Here is a 22,338-nt window from a genome sequence, read left to right as displayed (position 1 = left end):
AACATTTTGCTTTCATTTTCTTAGAACACTTTTATATCTCTGGGTTCTACAAAGTGTCATTTTAAGGTAAAAATAAAAATGTGTATATTTTCACAATTTTTATATTATTTGCACACATTTAAAACCAGAACTGACTAGATTATCTTTCTTATTATGGTAATCATTTTTTGTTTAAATCAGCAATATGGAATTATACATAAAATTCCTTAGGTTTTGATCACGGGCACATGTAAAACCCAGTGGAATTGTGCATCAGCTACTGGAAGGGGTGGGGAGGAGGGGAGGGAGGGAAAGAATATGATTCTTGTAACCAAGGAATAATGTTCTAAATTGACTAATTAAATAAAAATTGCAAAAAAAATTCCTTCATTTTGATGTCTAAACTTTTGTAATTTTCTGTGAAAGTACCATTTTAATAGCAAAGCATTGCAGTTATGCTGACATGCGTGCATTGATCTTGGGCTTTAAAACAATGAAAAACCACAATACAAGTCCTCAAGACTCATCCAAAGGTAGCATAAAGGGTACACTGGGGTCTGCTGAGGCTTTGGGATACATCATCAATTTGGATTCACTTGGGTTGAGTCCAAATAAAATTCTGTACTGTCTCTATTAGAGTTCAGGATGAAATGAATTGTATTAGCAGGGAGAAAAATGCAGGTGGAGGATCCAAACTAACAAATGCTTATATGAATTAACTGAGTTTTATGTTCCTTAGAGTCACACCCCTTTTCTAGGTACCATGAGGAATTGAGCTGCATGAATCCAGAAGAGTTCAGTACTGTAGGATGCAAACTTGGCATCAGCACTTCTTCCTCTTGCCTTTCAACAGTATCACTGACTTGGACTAAAGCCATGCAGACTGAAAGAAAACAATTCTTACATACTTTCAGCTTTTTGGGGTGGGGAGGCAGGAAATAAAGGATCGGTTCTCATTTTCCCAGTAGAACACCATGATATTATGAAGAGGCAAACTAAGTCATTGACCAGAAAACCTGTTTTTCCCTGGGGAAAACTTTCCTGTGATGGTCAGTCAGCTCAGAACCAAAACAACATAACAGTCATGATCCATGAGAAAATAACTCCCTTACTGCAGCCAACTTAGGATAAGAGATAAAATGGAATGTCCTATACTCCACACCACTGAAGAATATAGCTTCTAGATGATACGGTTTGATTCCTCCATCAAGGTTATATCTCATTAACTGTTGGCTTTGTGTCTTGAACCTTATAAAAACTGCATTGTAATTTCAGACCAATCAAGTGGCCAGTAATAAATAAATATTGGTTCCATTAATTTGAACTTCTGGGTGTCCGGACTTTCTTTATGAAGTGCACCACTTCAATTATACTGGGCAAGGATCTGTCGGCTCTTTCTCCATCCAAAAATGATTTAAGTTCAAATCATGAAGTCAAAGGATTCAAAAAAGAAAACCAAAGAGAAATCCAAGAAAATTCCAAAGCATCAAAAGAGTAAAACAAATTATTTTGAAGCATGAAGTCAATAAAAAGATTCAGAAAAAAAAGTAGAAACCACAACAAAATTCAAAGTCCCATTGTAGGTATTCACAATTGGGAGTGGTGTGATAAAACTGACTACTAAAAAATTATATTGGCTAGAGAGGGACTTTAAAAGTTGAGGAGCGAAAAATTCTATGGACCCCTAAAAGCTTAATGAAAAATAGTCAGACACTCATCTAATCTCATTAGCAATATTAACCTTTTCTATATTATTCTTCATTAAAGAAATACAATTGGACAAGAGATCTGTTTTCAACTTTCTTCTATTTTAGGCTATCACCTAGAAAATATAAGGCACTTCCTTTACAAAATGACATCACTTACTGTTGATTTTATTGATGCTCCCTTGGATTTCTACTTGGGTCAGGAGCTCCTCATATGGATCTCTTTCTTCTTCAGAAAGAAGGATATTCTGAAAAACAACATCTTCACTGATTGCCCCCCAAAAGCAAACAGGTTTTAAAGACTTAAGTCCTTAAGGAAATATCTTTCTAAATGTAGCACTGACTCTCATGCTAAATATGGGCACTTGATACAGAATCAAAATTCATTTTTGTTACTGTTGTTTTAATATTTGTAAGACCACATTTAGTTTGTCCTTCAATTGTTTGTTGTGTCTTAATTCTTCACGATTCTATTTGGGATGTTGTTGGCAAAGATGCTGGACTGCTTGGCCACTCCTCCAATACAACTTGGAGAGAAAGCTCTACAGAGAGATACTTTTCTCTTGCAATCATCATCTCAGAGCTTATAGACCAGGCTTATTATAAAAAGCTGAAAATTCCATTACCCAGATGAATCTAGATTAGAATAAGCTAAACATGGGAGGCATGAAGTTGTAAACACTGCTGCTTCCAAGTGTGCAGAATAAATCCTGGACAAAAGTTCTGGTCATGTGGGTGAGGGGATTGAAAAACTGTTGCATGAAGTACACATTTTGATTCCTGTGATTTCATATGGAAGAACTTTAAGGAAAAAAATATAAATAGGATTGAGATTTTCTCAAAGAACAACATGAGGAACATGGAGATTCCTTGAAAACTAGGGTTGGGAAGTGATTCTAGGTCAGTGATGGTGAACCTTTTGAAATGCTTTAGAGACCTGTGGGGTGCCTCCCCCCTCCTCTAGACTTGGTGCCTATGTCCCACTCCCTGCATTGGAGTTAGGGGGTTCAGGGACATAACCAACCCCTGCAACTGGAGAAGTCCCAGACAGGGAAGGGACAAAGGGAAGGCCTGTCCTAAGTACTCTTTTCAGGGCAGGGAGTAAGTGCTCAACAGGGAACACACACCACCCCCATGCCTACAGAGAGGTCTCTGTGTCCTCCCTTTGGCACAAATGCCATAGGTTCACCATCACGGGTCTAGCTCTTTCAAAGTAAAGGAGTCCCTATCCTTTCTATTTGAACCATATCTCCTAGTACTTTTCTGGTGAGCTTCCATAAAACTGAACGTTCCTCATGCATTTGGGGGATTTGAATTCAAAGTCTTTTACCTCATTATGTACTTTCAAATTTTATTGTTTGTGCCCTGGTTTCTTTTTTATTGATAAGTAATACTTCAAATATTTCCCTTTTAGTCACTTTTTTTCGGGTGACAACTCTATTGTATTTCCAACATCGAGGAACACAGTTAACATTTTTTTTTTACATTTTCTCATTATCTAATGAAGTACCTTCACTTTTGCACTCTCTTCTTTTCTCTGCTTGGCTTCCCAAAGTTCCTTTTGATAATTCTCAGCAAAGACACCATTGACAGAAGTTAAAACAGCTTTTGGATTCTTCAGAGATATAAGAGTCTGCTTTGAGATGCCCTTCTTAATGGCTTGATTAATTGCTATGACTGCAGCAATCACTGAATATTGGAGAGGAATAGAAAACATTTTTTAAGCAACAAAAGCAAATAAGAGAAATGTTGTCATGATAAAAGTCTACCCTGTTTTACCTTAAATTATAACCTGGATAAAAATAAATGATGACTATTTTGCTTCTGTGTATGTGTATGTGTGTGTGTGTGTGTGTGTCTTTAAGCCCTTAACTTCCATCTTAGACTTGATACTATGTATGAACTCCAAGACAGAAGATCAGTTAAGGGCTAGCCAATTGTGGCTAAGTGACTAGACCAGAGTCACACAGCTAACACTTGTCCAAGGTCACATTTGAACTTGGGATTTTCTGTCTCCAAGCCTTTTCTATCCAGAGACACTTAGTTGCCCTTAATGTGTTTTATTGGTGAAGAGGTCTACAAATATTGTGACTATGTCCTCAGGGTAACATAACTGAAAACTATGTGAGGCAGTACTAAAAATCTAGTTTTCTAGACTCCAAACCAATTGGTCTATACACAATGATATATTACTTTTAAGGCTGTTGGTTTTTAAGAACTACAATAATTATGACATCTCACACTTACCTAAAAATCCTTATATTTAATCTGATTCTGGTGATGAATGTAAAATACACTTAATAGTAAAATAAAAAATTTACATAATCTCATTAGTTTAAAAACCAAAATTAAGGCTCTGGCTAGTTTACCTAAGGCTACTACTTTATAATTTACATAGAAATTGCTTCTCAATTCTAGGATTTTTTCAACTCAACAATAATTGAGTGGGACCTTAAAAATGATTGATACCCTGAGGATATTTAGGTAGGTTACAGGAAAACAGAAGCTATAGAGTATTTGTCCAAACCAGTTACATGCTTTAGGCTTGAGTTGGGGGTGCGGTGGAATTTCTTGACCAATAGGGTCCTTTTCAACTGTAAATCAGAGCCTGCCTTTATGTTAGAGGAGATTTCAGGTGAGGTCTTCCTGTCCAAATCCAACACTGAGGTATGTATACAATACAAGCAATTTCATGGCAGATTCCCAAAATTCCTTAAGAATGGAAAAATGTTAAAATAGATCTGTGTTGCTGAAAAGGGGAAATTTTTTTTAGAAAAATAACAAAAGAACAAAAATAAGAGAAATAATGAAGCAGTATGATATTGGGCTCTCCATATTTTTCAACATCAATATTTAGGAAATAAAGCTGCTCAAATTCTCTTATAGTCCTCTCATGCAGAAAGCTGCCAATTACCACTTACCCAGGACCAGGTGAATGATCCTTGATGAAAAGATAAAGATGGAGTCCCAGGCTTCCTGCCCATCAAAAGTGTGCAAAAAGATTTGGAGTAGTTATAGTTGACTAAATCACAGATATCATTTCAAGAGAGTTTGGGACATTTCAAAGCATGAGAAGCCCAACAAGCCTTAAAAATCGACTGACATGGACGACCACCAAGAAAACAATGTCAAAAGCATAAGATGAGAATAGGAAAAGGATGCCTCACAACGTCTGCAACTTAAGAGAGATTAAGATGAGTTGCTGGTGAGAAGTCAAAGAAGGGGAAACCAAGGCAGGGACAATAGCAAGGATGAGAGGTGGCAGTGGCAAATAGAAGAAAATAATCTTGGAATATCCCACAGAGGGGCTGAGAGATTATCTCCTGCAAAATCCTCAGGATACCAATTAAGAAATTGAGGCCCATGGAGAAAAAAATCATTTTTACAATAGTCCCAAAGGCCTAAGTAGTGTAGCTGGGATGAGAAATCCATACTCCTGATTTTTATCCCTTTTGCAACTCACAGGAATCTAAGAAGGTATCAGCAACTTACTTACTCAAGGAAAGGGAACAAGGATGAATTCTGCACCTCCTGGGTGACATGGACTGTGTTGCTCAGTGCTGCATAAATATCATTTCCTTTCATCCTTACCACAACCCTGAGAGGTAGCTACTATTATTTCCCCCATATTGGGGTGGAGGAACCTCGGCCAGAGGCTCAATCATAGGCCCAGGGTCATTCAATGAGTCAGTAGCTGAGATATGACTTGAACTCAAGCTTTCCTCACTATGGTGTCAGCACTTTAGACACTGAGTCACATTAGATATTTCCTCATTATTTGAGAATGTTTCCTTAGCTAATGAAATGTTTAGTCCAATATCCTGCATCCTTTACATTTCCATCATTATCAGTGATCATAATGATGATCAGAGCGCTATGGTCAAGAAAGTTTTGTTATATGCATTGCCATGTAAAAGGCACCTTTAGGTATCATCTAGAAGGAAAGGTAGGTGGTTGTGCGTAAGAGTGTCAAACCTGGAGTTGAGAAGCCCAGGATTAAGATTTGGCCTCTCATAGGCCTAAATGGGTGACCCTGGGAAAGTCATTTAATTCCACTTGCCTAGCCCTTACTTCTCTTCTGTTTTGAAAACAAGACTTGACTTAATTCTCTTTCAATTTGCTAAGACAAAAATCATGTAATAAATATTAGAACAATTTTCCTGACAAAAGGTAAAAGTCAAACCATTAATTATCCACAATACCGACATTCTCAGCCATTCTGAAGAACCAAACTGACTGCACTTACTTGCTTTTTCTTTTTCAATTTCCACATAAATGATATCAATATGATTCTGGATTTCATCCTGGCTCAGGTTATCCTGTCCTTGAGATGAGGCTTCTCTTTTGATGGACATGAGCCTGCTAGCGTACCTGGGGAAGACAAAAGTCACCAAACATCCATTATCTTTAAATTTCCTTTTCAGTTGACTTCTTACCAAATTGCTTAAACAGGACAGACACTGGGAGAGCTACATATTGGAAGCAAAGTGATATTAGAAAAGGGAGATAGCAGGGTTAAATCATAGCCCCAGTAGCATGGCCCTTGTTCTTCTGCCATCGAACTCACAGAAGGTAAGGAATTAAAAAAAAAAAGAAAAAAGAAAAAAAGAATTTATTGCTATTGTTTAAGGGAGAGCTGATAAAGGGTGGTAGTCATATCGATTGACTATAGATCTATGAGATGCTGGGAATGTAGAATGCACAAAATTTCACAACTGAAACATTAAAACTTGAAAGTGTTATTAATAATCACTTATCTATAAAACTTGAATAAATTGATTAAATATTGGTAAAGCACTGTTTAGAAATTACATCATTTGATCCTTACAAAAGCCCCGGGAGACAGTGTATTATGATGGTAACTACTTTACAAATTAGAATCCTGAAGCATAGGGGAAGTGATTTGACCAAGGTCACTTAGCTAATAAGCTTCTAAGGATGAATCTGAACTCAGGTCTGACTGAATCTAGGTTCAGTGTTTAAATTTTACTGAAATTCTAGTAGCATCATTGAATTAATTTAAATACTTATCAATTACATTTAGTTAAACATTTCAGTCCAATGTTTTTAAGAAAATGTTTAATTAAAAGGTCATGGCAACTAACTTTATGTTGTAGTGGGGGGGGAAATGGGGTTGGGGTGAGAGAGAGTGGAAAGTGAAGAATGAAGAAATCTGAGACTAAAAGGATAGTGATGACTGCAGACAAAAAAAAAACCAAAGAAGTTAGAGGAGTCAGTGGGTTTGGGGGCTGGAAATGGGTACAAAGTAATTTCTTTTTATATATGAGATGAAGATGTTTGTGGGATATGAAAGTGGGGATGATCGACAGACCTGGATTCAAAACTCACTTTTGACAAATACTATCTTTGTTACCAAGGTTTCAGTCTCTGCTTGTAACTTCTCCATGGAAAGCTAAGTTACATGTTACAAGTTACAGAAAAATCACTTGCTAGACTCCAGGAGGGGAAAGAGTATTCTGTACACCCCTGTGGTCCTCTCATTTGAGAAAATGAGCTTCTCCCTCCCCTTCCCCGGAACCATTTAAGAAAGGTCTCCCAACATGTATTCTCATTTCCCTCCAAGAACAGCTCCTGTCTTTTCAGATTTTTCTATTCCCTTCCTCCCCTCGACTCCCTGTTCAGCTTTGTTTGGTACACTGATATTGGCCCTGCTCATTTGAATGTAAGATCCTTCAAACTGGGTGGGGGGTTGGGTAGGCATTATTTATTTTTTGCTTTTATTTAAAAATATCAGAATTAGGGGGGGGTCTGGCATGAATTGAGCACTTAATAAATCTTCTCTCTTTCTCACCCTCCTCCCTTTGTCTCCCTCCTTTGATCTATCTCTTCCTCCCCTTCATTATCCCAATCTCTTTCTCCTCTCTTTTTTGTCTCTCTCATCTATCTATCTTTGCAATTTATAAAGCATTTTCATATTTCTCACATGCATCAAGTTCAATTATTCTAAAATTCATCTTTAAAAAAATCTAATTACCATAGGGAAGGTAATTATATTTTGTTAAAAGGGACTCTAGACAATGAGGAAATATCATTAATCAACATGTATGCACCAAATAATATAGCACCCAAATTTCTAATGGAGAAACTAGGAGAATTGAAGGAAGAAATAGACAATAAAACCATACTAGTGGGAGACTTAAACCAACCATTATCAAATTTAGATAAATCAAATCAAAAAATAAATAAGAAAGAGGTAAAAGAAGTGAATGAAATCTTAGAAAAATTAGAATTAATAGACATATGGAGAAAAATAAATAGGGATAAAAAGGAATACACCTTCTTCTCAGCACCACATGGCACATTCACAAAAATTGACCATACACTAGGTCACAGAAACATAGCACACAAATGCAGAAAAGCAGAAATAATGAATGCAGCCTTCTCAGATCACAAGGCAATAAAAATAATGATTAGTAATGGTACATGGAAAACCAAATCTAAAACAATTGGAAATTAAACAATATGATACTCCAAAACCGTTTAGTTAAAGAAGAAATCATAGAAACAATTAAAAATGACAATGGCAAAACATCCTTTCAAACCTTTTGGGATGCATCCAAAGCGGTAATCAGAGGTAAATTCATATCCCTCGAATGCTTATATTAACAAACAAGGGAGAGCAGAGATCAATCAATTGGAAATGCAAATGAAAAAACTCAAAAGCGTTCAAATTAAAAACCCCCAGCAGAAAACCAAACTAGAAATCCTAAAAATTAAGGGAGAAATTAATAAAATCGAAAGTGATAGAACTATTGATTTAATAAATAAGACAAGAAGCTGGTACTTTGAAAAAACAAACAAAATAGACAAAGTACTGGTCAATCTAATTAAAAAAAGGAAGGAAGAAAAGCAAATTCACAGCATTAAAGATGAAAAGGGGGACAGCACCTCCGATGAAGATGAAATTAAGGCAATCATTAGAAATTACTTTGCCCAATTATATGGCAATAAATACACCAATTTAGGAGAAATGGATGAATATATACAAAAATACAAACTGCCTAGACTAACAGAAGAGGAAATAGAATTCTTAAATAATCCCATATCAGAAAATGAAATCCACCAAGCCATCAAAGAACTTCCTAAGAAAAAATCCCCAGGGCCTGATGGATTCACCAGTGAATTCTATCAAACATTCAGAGAACAGTTAATCCCAATATTATACAAACTATTTGACATAATAAGCAAAGAGGGAGTTCTACCAAACTCCTTTTACGACACAAACATGGTACTGATTTCAAAACCAGGCAGGTCAAAAACAGAGAAAGAAAACTATAGGCCAATCTCCCTAATGAATATAGATGCAAAAATCTTAAATAGGATACTAGCAAAAAGACTCCAGCAAGTGATCAGAAGGATCATTCACCATGATCAAGTAGGATTCATACCAGGGATGCAGGGCTGGTTCAACATTAGGAAAACCATCCACATAATTGACCACATCAACAAGCAAACAACCAGCAAGAACCACATGATTATCTCAATAGACAAAGAAAAAGCCTTTGATAAAATACAACACCCATTCCTATTAAAAACACTAGAAAGCATAGGAATAGAAGGGTCATTCCTAAAAATAATAAACAGTATATATCTAAAACCAACAGCTAATATCATCTGCAATGGGGATAAACTAGATGCATTCCCAATAAGATCAGGAGTGAAACAAGGATGCCCATTATCACCTCTACTATTTGACATTGTACTAGAAACACTAGCAGTAGCAATTAGAGAAGATAAAGGAATTGAAGGCATCAAAATAGGCAAGGAGGAGACCAAGTTATCACTCTTTGCGGATGACATGATGGTCTACTTAAAGAATCCTAGAGATTCAACCAAAAAGCTAATTGAAATCATCAACAACTTTAGCAAAGTTGCAGGATACAAAATAAACCCGCATAAGTCATCAGCATTTCTATACATCTCCAACACAGCTCAGCAGCAAAAACTAGAAAGAGAAATCCCATTCAAAATCACCTTAGACAAAATAAAATACCTAGGAATCTACCTCCCAAGACAAACACAGGAACTATATGAACACAACTACAAAACACTCGCCACACAACTAAAACTAGACTTGAACAAATGGAAAAACATTAACTGCTCATGGATAGGATGAGCCAATATAATAAAAATGACCATCCTACCCAAACTTATTTATCTATTTAGTGCCATACCCATTGAACTACTAAAATACTTCTTCACTGATTTAGAAAAAAACATAACAAAGTTCATTTGGAAGAACAAAAGATCAAGGATATCCAGGGAAATAATGAAAAAAAACCACATATGATGGGGGCCTTGCAGTCCCTGACCTAAAACTATATTACAAAGCAGCAGTCATCAAAACAATTTGGTACTGGCTAAGAAACAGAAAGGAAGATCAGTGGAATAGACTGGGGGAAAGCGACCTCAGCAAGACAGTATACGATAAACCCAAAGATCCCAGCTTTGGGGACAAAAATCCACTATTCAATAAAAACTGCTGGGAAAATTGGAAGACAGCTGTGGGAGAGACTAGGAATAGATCAACACCTCACACCCTACACCAAGATAAATTCAAAATGGGTGAGTGACTTAAACATAAAGAAGGAAACCATAAGTAAATTGGGTAAACACAGAATAGTATACATGTCAGACCTTTGGGAGGGGAAAGGCTTTAAAACCAAGCAAGATATAGAAAGAATCACAAAATGTAAAATAAATAATTTTGACTACATCAAACTAAAAAGCTTTTGTACAAACAAAACCAATATAACTAAAATCAGAAGGGAAACAACAAATTGGGAAAAAATCTTCATAGAAACCTCTGACAAAGGTTTAATTACTCATATTTATAATGAGCTAAATCAATTGTACAAAAAATCAAGCCATTCTCCAATTGATAAATGGGCAAGGGAAATGGATAGGCAGTTCTCAGATAAAGAAATCAAAACTATTAACAAGCACATGAAGAAGTGTTCTACATCTCTTATAATCAGAGAGATGCAAATCAAAACAACTCTGAGGTATCACCTCACACCTAGCAGATTGGCTAACATAACAGCAAAGGAAAGTAATGAATGCTGGAGGGGATGTGGCAAAGTAGGGACATTAATTCATTGCTGGTGGAGCTGTGAACTGATCCAACCATTCTGGAGGGCAATTTGGAACTATGCCCAAAGGGCGACAAAAGAATATCTACCCTTTGACCCAGCCATAGCACTGCTGGTTCTGTACCCCAAAGAGATAATGGACAAAAAGACTTGTACAAAACTATTCATAGCTGCGCTCTTTGTGGTGGCCAAAAACTGGAAAACGAGGGGATGCCCATCAATTGGGGAATGGCTGAACAAACTGTGGTATATGTTGGTGATGGAATACTATTGTGCTAAAAGGAATAATAAAGTGGAGGAGTTCCATGGAGACTGGAACAACCTCCAAGAAGTGATGCAGAGCGAGAGGAACAGAACCAGGAGAACATTGTACACAGAGACTAATACACTGTGGTATAATCGAATGTAATGGACTTCTCCATAAATGGTGGTGTAATGTCCCTGAACAATTTGCAGGGATCTAGGAGAAAAAAACACCATTCATAAGCAAAGGATAAACTATGGGAGTGGAAACACCGAGAAAAAGCAACTGCCTGAATACAGAGGTTGAGGGGACATGACAGAGGATAGACTCTAAATGAACACTCTAATGCAAATAATATCAACAAAGCAATGGGTTCAAATCAAGAAAACATCTAATGCCCAGTGGACTTATGCGTCGGCTATGGGGGGTGGGGGGAGGAAAAGAAAATGATCTATATCTTTAACGAATAATGCTTGGAAATGATCAAATAAAATATATTAAAAAAAAAAAAAGAATTTGTAAAGAAAAGACCAGACATGAACAGAAAACTTGATGTCCAAGCACAGAACTCAAGATCACCATCAAAAGGTAATTTAAAAAGAGGGAAAAAACAAAAACAAAAACAAAAAAAACAAACCCTTTTAAAAGAGATTCAATAAGTTAAAATGATATGTATTCCTATAAGAAAAAAGGTCATTGGTAACTCTTAAAAACTGATATTATCACCTGGGCAGCTAGAAGAATTACACAGAGAGGGAACAGTGACATACTGTATAGGATGAAATAACAAAACATAAATAGGTATATAGATATATGTATGCATACATTATATATATATATATATATACACACAACTAGAGCTAAAAAAGAGGTTAATACTAAAAGAAATGAGAAAAGAAACAAAAAGGGGTAAATTTATATGCCACAAAGAAGCTCAAGGCGGGAGGGGGGAGAACAGTATATTACTGGAAGGTTAAAGAGATTGGAGACAGGAAATACTCAACTCTTATGTGCACCGGTACCACTGACAAAGAGCTGAAAGGAATGAGGGATCCCTTACCGTTCCAAGTGTTCTTCATCCAGGTTATTGAAGCCTATTGAGGGATTTTGGAGATGATTCTGTATGGACAGAAGATCTTCTGTTTCTAATGCCTGGTTTAGCAAAGCAACACCTGACACCATTTCTACTGTTGTGGACAGCTCCCTGTGGGACAGGTAGTTCTGGGGGAAAACATATTCCAGTGAGGAGAATTGTCACAGCATTGCACAAAACATCATTTTAAAAAAAATTTAAAAATCCAAACCAAAAACCAAAACCTCCATTAAACAAATTTCTGCCAAGAGGGCCATGGTAAAACTGGAGAAAACAAATTCAATAAGTGTATCAAGTGGATAAGAAGAACAAGGATGGATAACATGGAATAACAAGGTAGTCTGTAATACAGACTGATACAGTTTGTAAAACAGCTGATTATTAGGGCCACGTGGGATAATGTGATGTGGAGCAGTGCTACTGTTTTAGATACAGATTGAGATTGAGATAGCTTTTTTTTATCCTTTACCTTCTGTTTTCAAATCACTACAGTGCATAGGTTCCAAGATAAAAGCATGGTAAGGGCTAGGCAAAGGGGCTAAAAGTAAGCTAAGTGAGGTTGCACAGGGCCTTAAAGTTTTAAGGTAGAGCAACACCTCATTTTCAAGTGGATTCTGCCCTTCCCAAGCAATGCTCCAGCCTCCGAGTCACTCATGCAGCCACAGACCTCCTGCACTTACCAAAGAGCTCTGTTTCTGAAGGTTGAACAGTTCATCCTGATACAGAACAGCAGCAAAGGGATGGACGGTCGGGAGCTGGGCCTCAGGTTTCATGAGTGCCATCACGGTGTTACTGGGATGACCTTCCCGAATCACAGCATTGATCTCATCGACAGCAGCGAGCCCTGGAGGACAAGGAGGCAGTCAGATGGCAGTCAGAATCACACTTTATGTACTTGCTGGTGTTTCCCCTTGAATCGCTCAGGGATTGGGGGTTTAAGGATCACTACTCTTCCGGGCAGCACCAGCCTAGCCAATCACCACTTACCCTGACCACGGAGAGGTCTACAATACCTAGACCACATCAGAGATGAATGATCCTTGATGGAAAGGGGCAGATGGCGTGTCTCAGCCTTCCGGCACAACAAAAGGGGCCAAATAGTTGCGGAGCAGCTACAGTGGACAAGGTCACAGATTTCATCCCATGGGAGTTGGGGAGGTTTCAAACCATGAGAAGCCCCCGAGCCTCATGAATGGACTCGCACGAAAGTCCTCCACAAAAACAATGTCAAAAGCATAAGGCAGAAAGAGGAAAAGGATGCCACACAACTTCAGGGGACTTGAGGGAACAAAAGACTATCACCTCGCACTTCCTTCACAAAATGACATCACTTACTGTTGATTTTGTTGATGCTCCCTTGGATTTCAACTTGGGTCAGGAGCTCCTCCCTTTCATCTCTTTCCTCCTCAGAAAGGATATACTGAAAAAACAACAACTTCAATGGTTGCAGCCCAAAAACAAACAGGCTTTCAAGAGTTCAGTCCTTCAGGGAATACCTTTCCCAATGGGCCACCGATTCTCACGTCCAACATGGGCTCGATAGATACAGAATCAAAATGCATTTTGGTTCTTGTTGAACAGTGTTTGTAAAACCACATTTCTTTTCTCCTTCCATTGTTTCTCCTGTCTAGTTCTGCACGCTTCTATTTGGGATGTTGTTGGCAAAGATGCTGGACTGCTTGGCCACTCCTCCAATACAACTTGGAGAGAAAGTTCTACAGAGAGGTACTTTTCTCTTGTAATCATCCTCTCAGAGCTCATAGCCTGGGCTTATTCTACAAAGCTGAGACTTTTATCACCCACATCAATCCCAACTAGAAAAATCTAATCATGGGAGGCAGGCATGATCTGGTGCTTTCGGGGGAACAGAACGAATCCTGGATGCAAGTTCTGGCCATATGGGGGAGAGGAAGGCAAGGAAGGAAACTTAAGCCTCATCACTGAAAAACTGTTGCATGAAGTACACATTTTGATGCCTGTGATTTCATGCAGGAAGAAGTTTAAGGAGAAATATAGCGAGGATTGAGAATTTTCTCAAGGAACAACATGAGGAGCACATGGGGATTCCTTGAAAACTAGGGTTGGGCAGTGATTCTAGGTCAGTGATGGTTGAGTCTTTTGGAAACTTTTGGAAACACTTTTGGGAACTGTGCGGTGCCTTTCCCCACCCCACCTCCAGACTTGGTGCCCGGATCCCCATCCCCTGCTTTGCCCTGCCCACACTGCAACAATGTGTCACATCCCTCTCCCCAGCATTGGACAGAGGGGCTTTGGGGGGGGATGAGGGCACCCAGCTGGCTGGAGCCTAGGTAAGCCAACTCCTGTAGCCATAGGGACCTGCCCTTGCACCCAGCTGCGTTGGGGGCTGGCTGAGTGAGGGGGCTGCTGCCTGGCCGTGGGCTGAGCAGGTGGCGCAAGCCCAGAGGGTAGTCAACTCAGAGACCCAGCTCCCTGCACTCACCATTTGGGAGTGGGGCCAGCACCCAGCCAGCCCATGCCTGGAGAAAGCTACCTCCTGAGGCCAGGGACCTTCCCCTACACCCAGTCCCGCCTGCCTATTGGGCTGCCATTCCCATGGGGTGGGAGCAGGGGCCAGAGGGGGCCTGGTTACCCTTTGGTGGCTGAGGTCACCCCCCCACACTGCCACCTGGCAGGGAAGGACAGAAGAAAGTGGAGATCTTTTCAGGGCTGTGGGCGGCCTCTGCTCTACGGGAGGGGATACACCAACATCTTCCCCAAGCCAAAAAGCCCCGAAGCCCAGACAGAGGGGGGACAAAGGGAAGGTTTACCCTGAGCTCAGAGGCAGGAAAGCAACTGTGCAGAGGACGCATCCTCCACACCCACATCCAAGGAGAGGTCTCTGGGTGCCGTCTTTGGCACACGAGCCATAGGTTCACCAGCACGCTTCTAGCTGTTGCAAAGTAAAGGACTCCCCATTCTTTCTATTGCAACCATATCTCCTAGTACTTTTCTGGTGAGCTTTGACAAAACTGCAAGTTCCTCATGCATTTGAGACCTTCTTTTACCTCATTATCTACTTTCAAATCCTCTTCTCTGTGCCCTGACTTGTTTCCTACTACGAAGTAAGACTTCAAATATCTCCCTGGTAGTCACTGTTTATCAGCTGACAACTGTTCTATTTCCAGCACCCAGGAACACCCTTAACTATGTTTTACGTTTAATCCTTAGCGAATAAAGTACCTTCTCTTCTTTCTGCTGCTTGGCTTCCCAAAGTTCCTTTTGATAATTCGCAGCCAGGTTATCATCCACAGAAGTTAAAGCGGCTTTGGAATTCTTGAGAGTTACAAGAGTCTCTTCTGCGATGCCCTTCTTAATGGCTTCAATGATGGCAATGACTGCAGCATGCACTGAACATGGGAGAGGAATAGAAGGCATTTGTTTTTAAAGCCACAAAAGCTAATGAGAGAAACATTGGGATGAAAAAAGCCGGCCTCCTTTTACCTTAAATGATTGTCCACATTAAACTAAAGAAGAATGACTTTGCATTCAATGTCTTGGGTGTGTGTGGGGGGCTGCGGCGGTTGGGGGGTGTCCATTTTTGAGCCCTTACCTTCTGTCTGAGAATCAATACTATGTATTAGTTGCCAGGCAGAAGAGCGGGAAGGCCTAGGTTATTGTGGCAAAGAGAATTGACCAGGGTCACACAGCTAGGACCTGTCCCCAGTCACCTTGGAACTCAGCACACCTCCTGTCTCCAAGCCTTTTCTGTCCACTGAGTCCCTTAGCTGCCCCAAAGCTGTTGGTCCAGAAGTCTACAAATATTGAGATTATGTGCTCAGCGTTACATAGCTGAAAACGATCTGAGGCCGTGGTCTATACACAATAGGCCATATGGCTTTCATGGCTGTTGCTTGTTAAGAACTACCATCATTACGACATTTCCCACTTTCCTACATCCTCTTGTTTTCTTGGTTTGGCTGATGATGACTGTAAAAGGAATAATCTACATGCTCTTATGGGTTGCAAAGAGGAAATTAAAGCTCTGCCTATGTTAGCTGAGCTTCATCCTTGATAATTGACATAGAAACTGCTTCTCAGTTCCAGGATTCTTGTCGCTGCGGACAACAATTGAGAGGGACCTTAAAAACGAGTGATCCTCCAAGGATATTTAGGGAGGCTACAGGAAAGCAGAAGCGATAGAGTATTTGTGCAAGCCATTTCAAAGCTTTTGGCCTGAGTTGGGGGTGGGGTGGAATTGCTTGACCAATAAGGGCCCTTTCCACTCTCAATCAGAGGCTGCCTTGATGCAGGGAAATGTTAGACGAGATTTCACCCACGGTCTTCTTGCCCAAATCCAACACTAGGCTCTCTACGCAACACAAGCAATTTGCCTGGCAGATTCCACAAATTCCTGAGCAATGGAAGAATGGGAAAATAACCCTGTGGTGCCTAAAAGGGGCAACCTCGGGGTTCGGGAGGCTGGGCATGTTACAAAAGAACAAAAAGAAGACAACCCATGACGAAGCCGTACAATATTGGGCTCTCCATCTTTTTCAACATCAAGGTTTAGGAAAAAAAGATGCTCAAATTCCGTTTCAGTCCTGTCTCACAGAAAACTGTCAATCAGCACTAACCCTGACCAGGCAGGGCTACAAGACCCTGACCATATCAGAGATGAGTGATCCTTGATGAAAAGATGAAGATGGTGTCTCAGGCAACCTGCCCATCAAAAGGGGCCAAAAAGATTTGGAGCAGCTACAGCTGACAAGGTGACACATAGCATTGCAAGAGAGCAGGGCACATGTCAAAGCTCGAGAAGAGCCCAAAGCCTTAAACATCGACGCACATGGACGTCCGCCAACAAAACTACGGCGAAAGCATGAGACGAGAAGAGGAAAAGGATGCCTCACAACCTCTGCGACTTGAGAGAAATGATGATGAGTGGCTGCTGACAAGTCAAAGAAGGGGAAACCAGGGCAGGGATGATTTGATTACAAAGATGAGAGGTGGGAAAGGCAAATATAACAACATAAACCTGGAAATATCCCACAGAGGACCTGAGAGCTGCAAAGTCCTGCAAAACCCTCCCAAAACAGATTAAGAAATTGAGGCCCATGGAGAACAAATCATTTTTCCAACAGTCCCAAAGGCCTTAGTGGCATAGCTGGGACCAGAAATGCAGACTCCTGATTTTGATCCATTTTGATCCTCGCAGGAATCTAAGGTTACTGATTCAAGGAAAGGGAACAAGAATACATTCTGCCCCTACTAGGTGACACGCACTGTGCTGCTCGGTGCTGCATAAATATCATCTCCCTTTCATCCTGACCACAACCCTGAGAGGTAGCTACTATTATTTCCCCCATATTGGCGTGGAGGAACCTCGGCCAGAGGCTCAATCATTGGCCCAGGGGCATATCACGAGGCAGTAGCTGAGACATGACTTGAACTCCAGCCTTCCTCACTATGCAGTCAGCACTTTAGGCACTGAGCCACACATTAGATATTTCCTCATTATTCCAGAATGTTTCCTCGGCCGAGGAAGACTTTAGTCCAATATCCCGCATCCTGTACATTTCTATCACCATCTGTGATGAAAATGATGAACAGAGCGCCATGGCCAAGAGGATGAAGTTATAGTCATTGCCATGAAAAAGTCACCTTTCGATATCATCTAGAGGGGAAGGTCAGTGGCTGTGGATAAGAGTGAGGAACCTGGACTTGAGAAGCCCTGGATTCAGATCCGGCATCACATACTTTCCTACCTTTTCCTAACCTTGCGAAAGTCAAGGAACTCCACTTGCCTAGCCCTTACCTCTCTGCTGCCTGGCAACCAATATTTGTATTGATTCACTTTCCATGAACTAAGACAAAAATCATGTAATAAGACACATTAGGACAAGTTCCCCGCACCCCCAAATAGGACTGGAGTTAACAATTGAGGAAACCATTGGCTAAAGGTCAAGCCTCGAATTATCCAGAGGACAGACATTCGCAAGCATTCTGCAAAACCAAACTGACTGCACTTACTTTCTTCTTCTTGAATTTCAGCTTCTTGAATTTCCTCATTGACCCTATCGATTTGATTCTGCATTTCATCCCGCCTCAGGTTATCCTGTCCTTGAGATGAGGCTTCTCTTTTGATGGACATGAGCCTGCTAGCGTACCTGGGGAAGACAAAAGTCACCAAACATCCATTATCTTTAAATGTCCCTTTCAGTTGACGAAACACGACAGACACTGGGAGAGCGACCTATGGGAAGAGTAGGAGAACAGGCAGGCAGCAGGGTTTGTCGCCCTTCCGTGACATTCACCCGAGAAGCATGTGTAAAACAATGACGTTGCAAAAGGAAAAGCCCTGTGGGGACTCGAGTGTCTAGAGGACGCCATGGCCACCCCAAAGAGCCTCTGACCACAAGGAACCCGCACCTCCGTAGGACTTACACAGGGATGGACAGCTATTTACAGCACACAGAAAATGACTTCCAGGTGGGGGCATGCCCACAAAGGGAAGGCTCAGGGAAGGGATGTATCCCGTAGCTGTCCTGCCCTGACAGAACTAAAGTCTCTGTAAATCGTAGCGCCCACTTGCCCAGCCCTTCTTGTTCTTCTGTCTTAGAAACGACAGAAGGAGAGGGATTAACCAAATGGAAAAGAAGAAAAAAAAGGCATTGCTGTTGTCCAAGTGAGAGCTGAAGAATGGCCCCACTTGCCTGGGAGTCATTTCGATGGCCTGCAGATCTAAGAGATTCTGGGCATGCAGAATGCACCAGAGTTGACAGGAGAAAAGCAGTTTCTCTCTGACCTTGTGGACCTGGATAATCCCACTGTGAGTGTGTCAAGGCCCGAAGGGGCAAAGTGGTCTCATGTCGGAAAGGTTTATCTCCATCGCAGTCACAGAGCCATGGTTTTCTACACACAGTTGGTTTCCTTATTCTTCTGACTGTGGAATTTGGAGTCAGAAGAGCTGGATGAAAATCCTGACTCTAGGTGGCTTGGGGTATTGAGAGTCAGGCGGAGAGAGGGGAGGACATCGATTCAAGAAGGGCCCCAGACACTTCCTAGCTGCCTAACCATGGAGAAGTCACTTCGCCTGCATTCTCTAGCCCTTACTGCTCTTTGGCCTCAGAACCAAAGCCTAAGACAGATCCCAAGATTTAAAGCAAAGGGTAATTTTGGTTTCCTTTCGTTTTTCATCCTTAATCGGCCATCTACTACCAATGGGATCACAGGCAAAGCCAACAAACCTATCTAAGCCTCAGCTTCCTTCTCTGTTGCAGAGGTGGCTGGGGTAGGGGATCCCTGACAAATCTGTCCTCTGGAGAACTTTTGCTCACCTTCAGGGTGGGCGGTGAGGGGATGGGGGGTAAGGTGGGGCATTTTATAACTGTTAACACTGGGAGAGGACCAGCAATATCTCCCCTCGGGGGGGGCACCAACACAAATGAGGAGAATCCCGTAGAGCCTGACTAAAAAGTATCCTGGCCTTGCCCTCTTCCACATGCAGGTATGTTTCCTTCTCAAACTTTTCACTTTGGTTTAGAACATCCATCCATCCTGCACTAATGGCTCCAGTGTCTTTGCTCTCCACGAGTGAGTTCTGGCAGCATCAAATGAAAGGAACAGCAGCTGAACATGGGCACGTGCCAGCTAGGACCCTGTTCAGGGCTGTCCCAAAGAAATAGCAAAAGGAAGCCCCCTCTTCTCAATGTCTGCTTTGCCCCCTATTAGAGTAGGTGATGGGACAGATGGTTGGAGATAATGCAGGATGCCTGACAGTGATCAGATCTACCAGTGCAGAGAGGCGCCTTAAACACTGAGAGCTCAACATGGTCTGGCTCATGCAGGCCACAGAGGACTCAAAAGCAGGTCCTGCTGACTTCTTCCTGAGCTTGTCACCGGACCTCTTACTGAAAAAAAAAAGCCCAAGGTAGCCACTCTACCTGAAAGCATGGCAAAGGTGTAGGTTACGGTGGCAGCTTCCCTCATATCCCCCACAGTTGAAAGGAACAAGTCCACCTTTTCGGAAAAGCAAATACAACCAAGACAACGTCCACGAGCACTCTTAGCTCTTCATGACCACTTAGAATATGGCCGATCAGGAAACCAAAAACATTTCCAAAGGGCTTTGACAGGAAGGACTCCATCCTTGAGATTACAGGTCCCTGGAGCCAATGATTCCAGAATGTCAGCGGTACCACTGACAAAGAGCTGAAAGGAATGAGGGATCCCTTACCGTTCCAAGTGTGCTTCATCCAGGTTATTGAAGTCAATTGAGGGATTTCTGAGACGATCCTGGGTCAACTCAAGATCCTCGGTTTCCAACGCCTGGTTAAGCAGAGCAACGGCTGACACCTTCTCTACTGTCGTGGACAGCTCCTCGGGGGCCAAGTAGTTCTGGAACAAAACATATGTCCTTCAGGAGAATTGTCACGGCATTATACAAAGTATCAATTCTGAAAATCCCCACGAAACACAAAAACGAAAAACCTGCTTGAAACACCTTGCTGCCAAAGGTGCCATGGTCACAGTTGAAGAAAAGGAAGTCAATAGGTAGGTGGATGAGAAGAAGAACAAGGATGCATAAGAAGGAATGCCAGTGTAGTCCCTAATATTGCCAACAGCTGATAATTCGACAAGCTGACTATCAGGGCCACACGGGATGATAAGCTGGCAAGTAGCTGTGCTATTACTCCTGACAGAGTGCTTGCAGAAAGAGAAAGGCTTTTTCTCCAACCCTTACCTTCTCTTGTGACACCGATAGAGTGCTTAGGTTCCAAGGTAAAAGAATGCGAAGGCCTAGGCGACGGGGCTTCGGGACCTTCAGTAAGGTCACAGGGCCCTAACGTTTCAGGGTATCGCCCCGGGCCGGTGTTCCTCCGGCTTGCCTCACTGACTGTTCTATCTCAGTCTGTTTGGTCAATCCCTTCCCTTCTGTCTTGGAATCAATGCTCAGGAGAGCTTCCAAGGCAGAAAAGTGGTAAGTAAGGGCTAGGCCATTGGTGTGAAGCTCGTGATCAGCCAGCTACCAAAGGCAACCAGGCCACACGGGAACCGAAGTCTGCAGGACCCCCGGTCCAATGCTCCCTCCACGGGACCAGCCGTCATGGCAGTCCGGACGACGCAGTGCCTATGCTTTCTGGGGAATCACTACTTTAAGTGAAGGGCAACTAGATCCTATGGATGGCCGCAAAGTCCCAGCAGCTTTCTTCCCCTTCTGCCATGATCTCAGAGCAACACCTCATTTTCAAGTGGATTCTGCCCTTCCCAAGCAATGCTCCAGCCTCTGAGTCACTCATGCAGCCACAGACCTCCTGCACTTACCAAAGAGCTCTGTTCCTGAAGGTTGAACAGTTCATCCTGATACAGAACAGCAGCAAAGGGATGGACGGTCGGGAGCTGGGCCTCAGGTTTCATGAGTGCCATCACGGTGTTACTGGGATGACCTTCCCGAATCACAGCATTGATCTCATCGACAGCAGCGAGCCCTGGAGGACAAGGAGGCAGTCAGATGGCAGTCAGAATCACACTTTATGTAAGTGCTGGTGTTTCCCCTTGAATCGCTCAGGGATTGGGGGTTTAACGATCACTACTCTTCCGGGCAGCACCAGCCTAGCCAATCACCACTTACCCTGACCACGGAGAGGTCTACAATACCTAGACCACATCAGAGATGAATGATCCTTGATGGAAAGGGGCAGATTGCGTGTCTCAGCCTTCCGGCACAACAAAAGGGGCCAAATAGTTGCGGAGCAGCTACAGTGGACAAGGTCACAGATTTCATCCCATGGGAGTTGGGGAGGTTTCAAACCATGAGAAGCCCCCGAGCCTCATGAATGGACTCGCACGAAAGTCCTCCACAAAAACAATGTCAAAAGCATAAGGCAGAAAGAGGAAAAGGATGCCACACAACTTCAGGGGACTTGAGGGAACAAAAGACTATCACCTCGCACTTCCTTCACAAAATGACATCACTTACTGTTGATTTTGTTGATGCTCCCTTGGATTTCAACTTGGGTCAGGAGCTCCTCCCTTTCATCTCTTTCCTCCTCAGAAAGGATATACTGAAAAAACAACAACTTCAATGGTTGCAGCCCAAAAACAAACAGGCTTTCAAGAGTTCAGTCCTTCAGGGAATACCTTTCCCAATGGGCCACCGATTCTCACGTCCAACATGGGCTCGATAGATACAGAATCAAAATGCATTTTGGTTCTTGTTGAACAGTGTTTGTAAAACCACAT

General features: G+C 41.7%; 1 protein-coding gene across 10 annotated transcripts in view; it reads right to left on the bottom strand.

The window, feature by feature from the left end:
* LOC100010026 (ras GTPase-activating-like protein IQGAP2) overlaps positions 1-13,225 on the bottom strand; it is a 270,208-nt gene extending 256,983 nt beyond the window's left edge. For 8 of the 10 annotated variants that reach the window (XR_008917925.1, XR_008917924.1, XR_008917922.1 and 5 more), the window contains exons 1-5: positions 12,816-13,223; positions 12,103-12,263; positions 5,932-6,056; positions 3,196-3,374; positions 1,846-1,933 (exon numbers count right to left, since the gene is read on the bottom strand). Coding sequence is in view for 5 of the 10 variants with exons in the window: in XM_056824762.1 (XP_056680740.1) it covers positions 1,846-1,933; positions 3,196-3,374; positions 5,932-6,056; positions 12,103-12,263; positions 12,816-12,917 (655 nt within the window). In the remaining 5 variants the exon portion in view is untranslated. Of the gene's footprint in view, positions 1-1,845; positions 1,934-3,195; positions 3,375-5,931; positions 6,057-12,102; positions 12,264-12,815 lie in introns of all 10 variants that reach the window. The other 2 variants (XR_008917926.1, XM_056824763.1) reach the window with 2 other exon arrangements.
* Positions 13,226-22,338: the final 9,113 nt, after the last annotated feature.

This window comes from Monodelphis domestica, chromosome 3 (assembly GCF_027887165.1).
Source record: "Monodelphis domestica isolate mMonDom1 chromosome 3, mMonDom1.pri, whole genome shotgun sequence".
Classification (NCBI taxonomy): domain Eukaryota; kingdom Metazoa; phylum Chordata; class Mammalia; order Didelphimorphia; family Didelphidae; genus Monodelphis; species Monodelphis domestica.
This window is presented reverse-complemented; position numbering and strand designations above follow the sequence as displayed.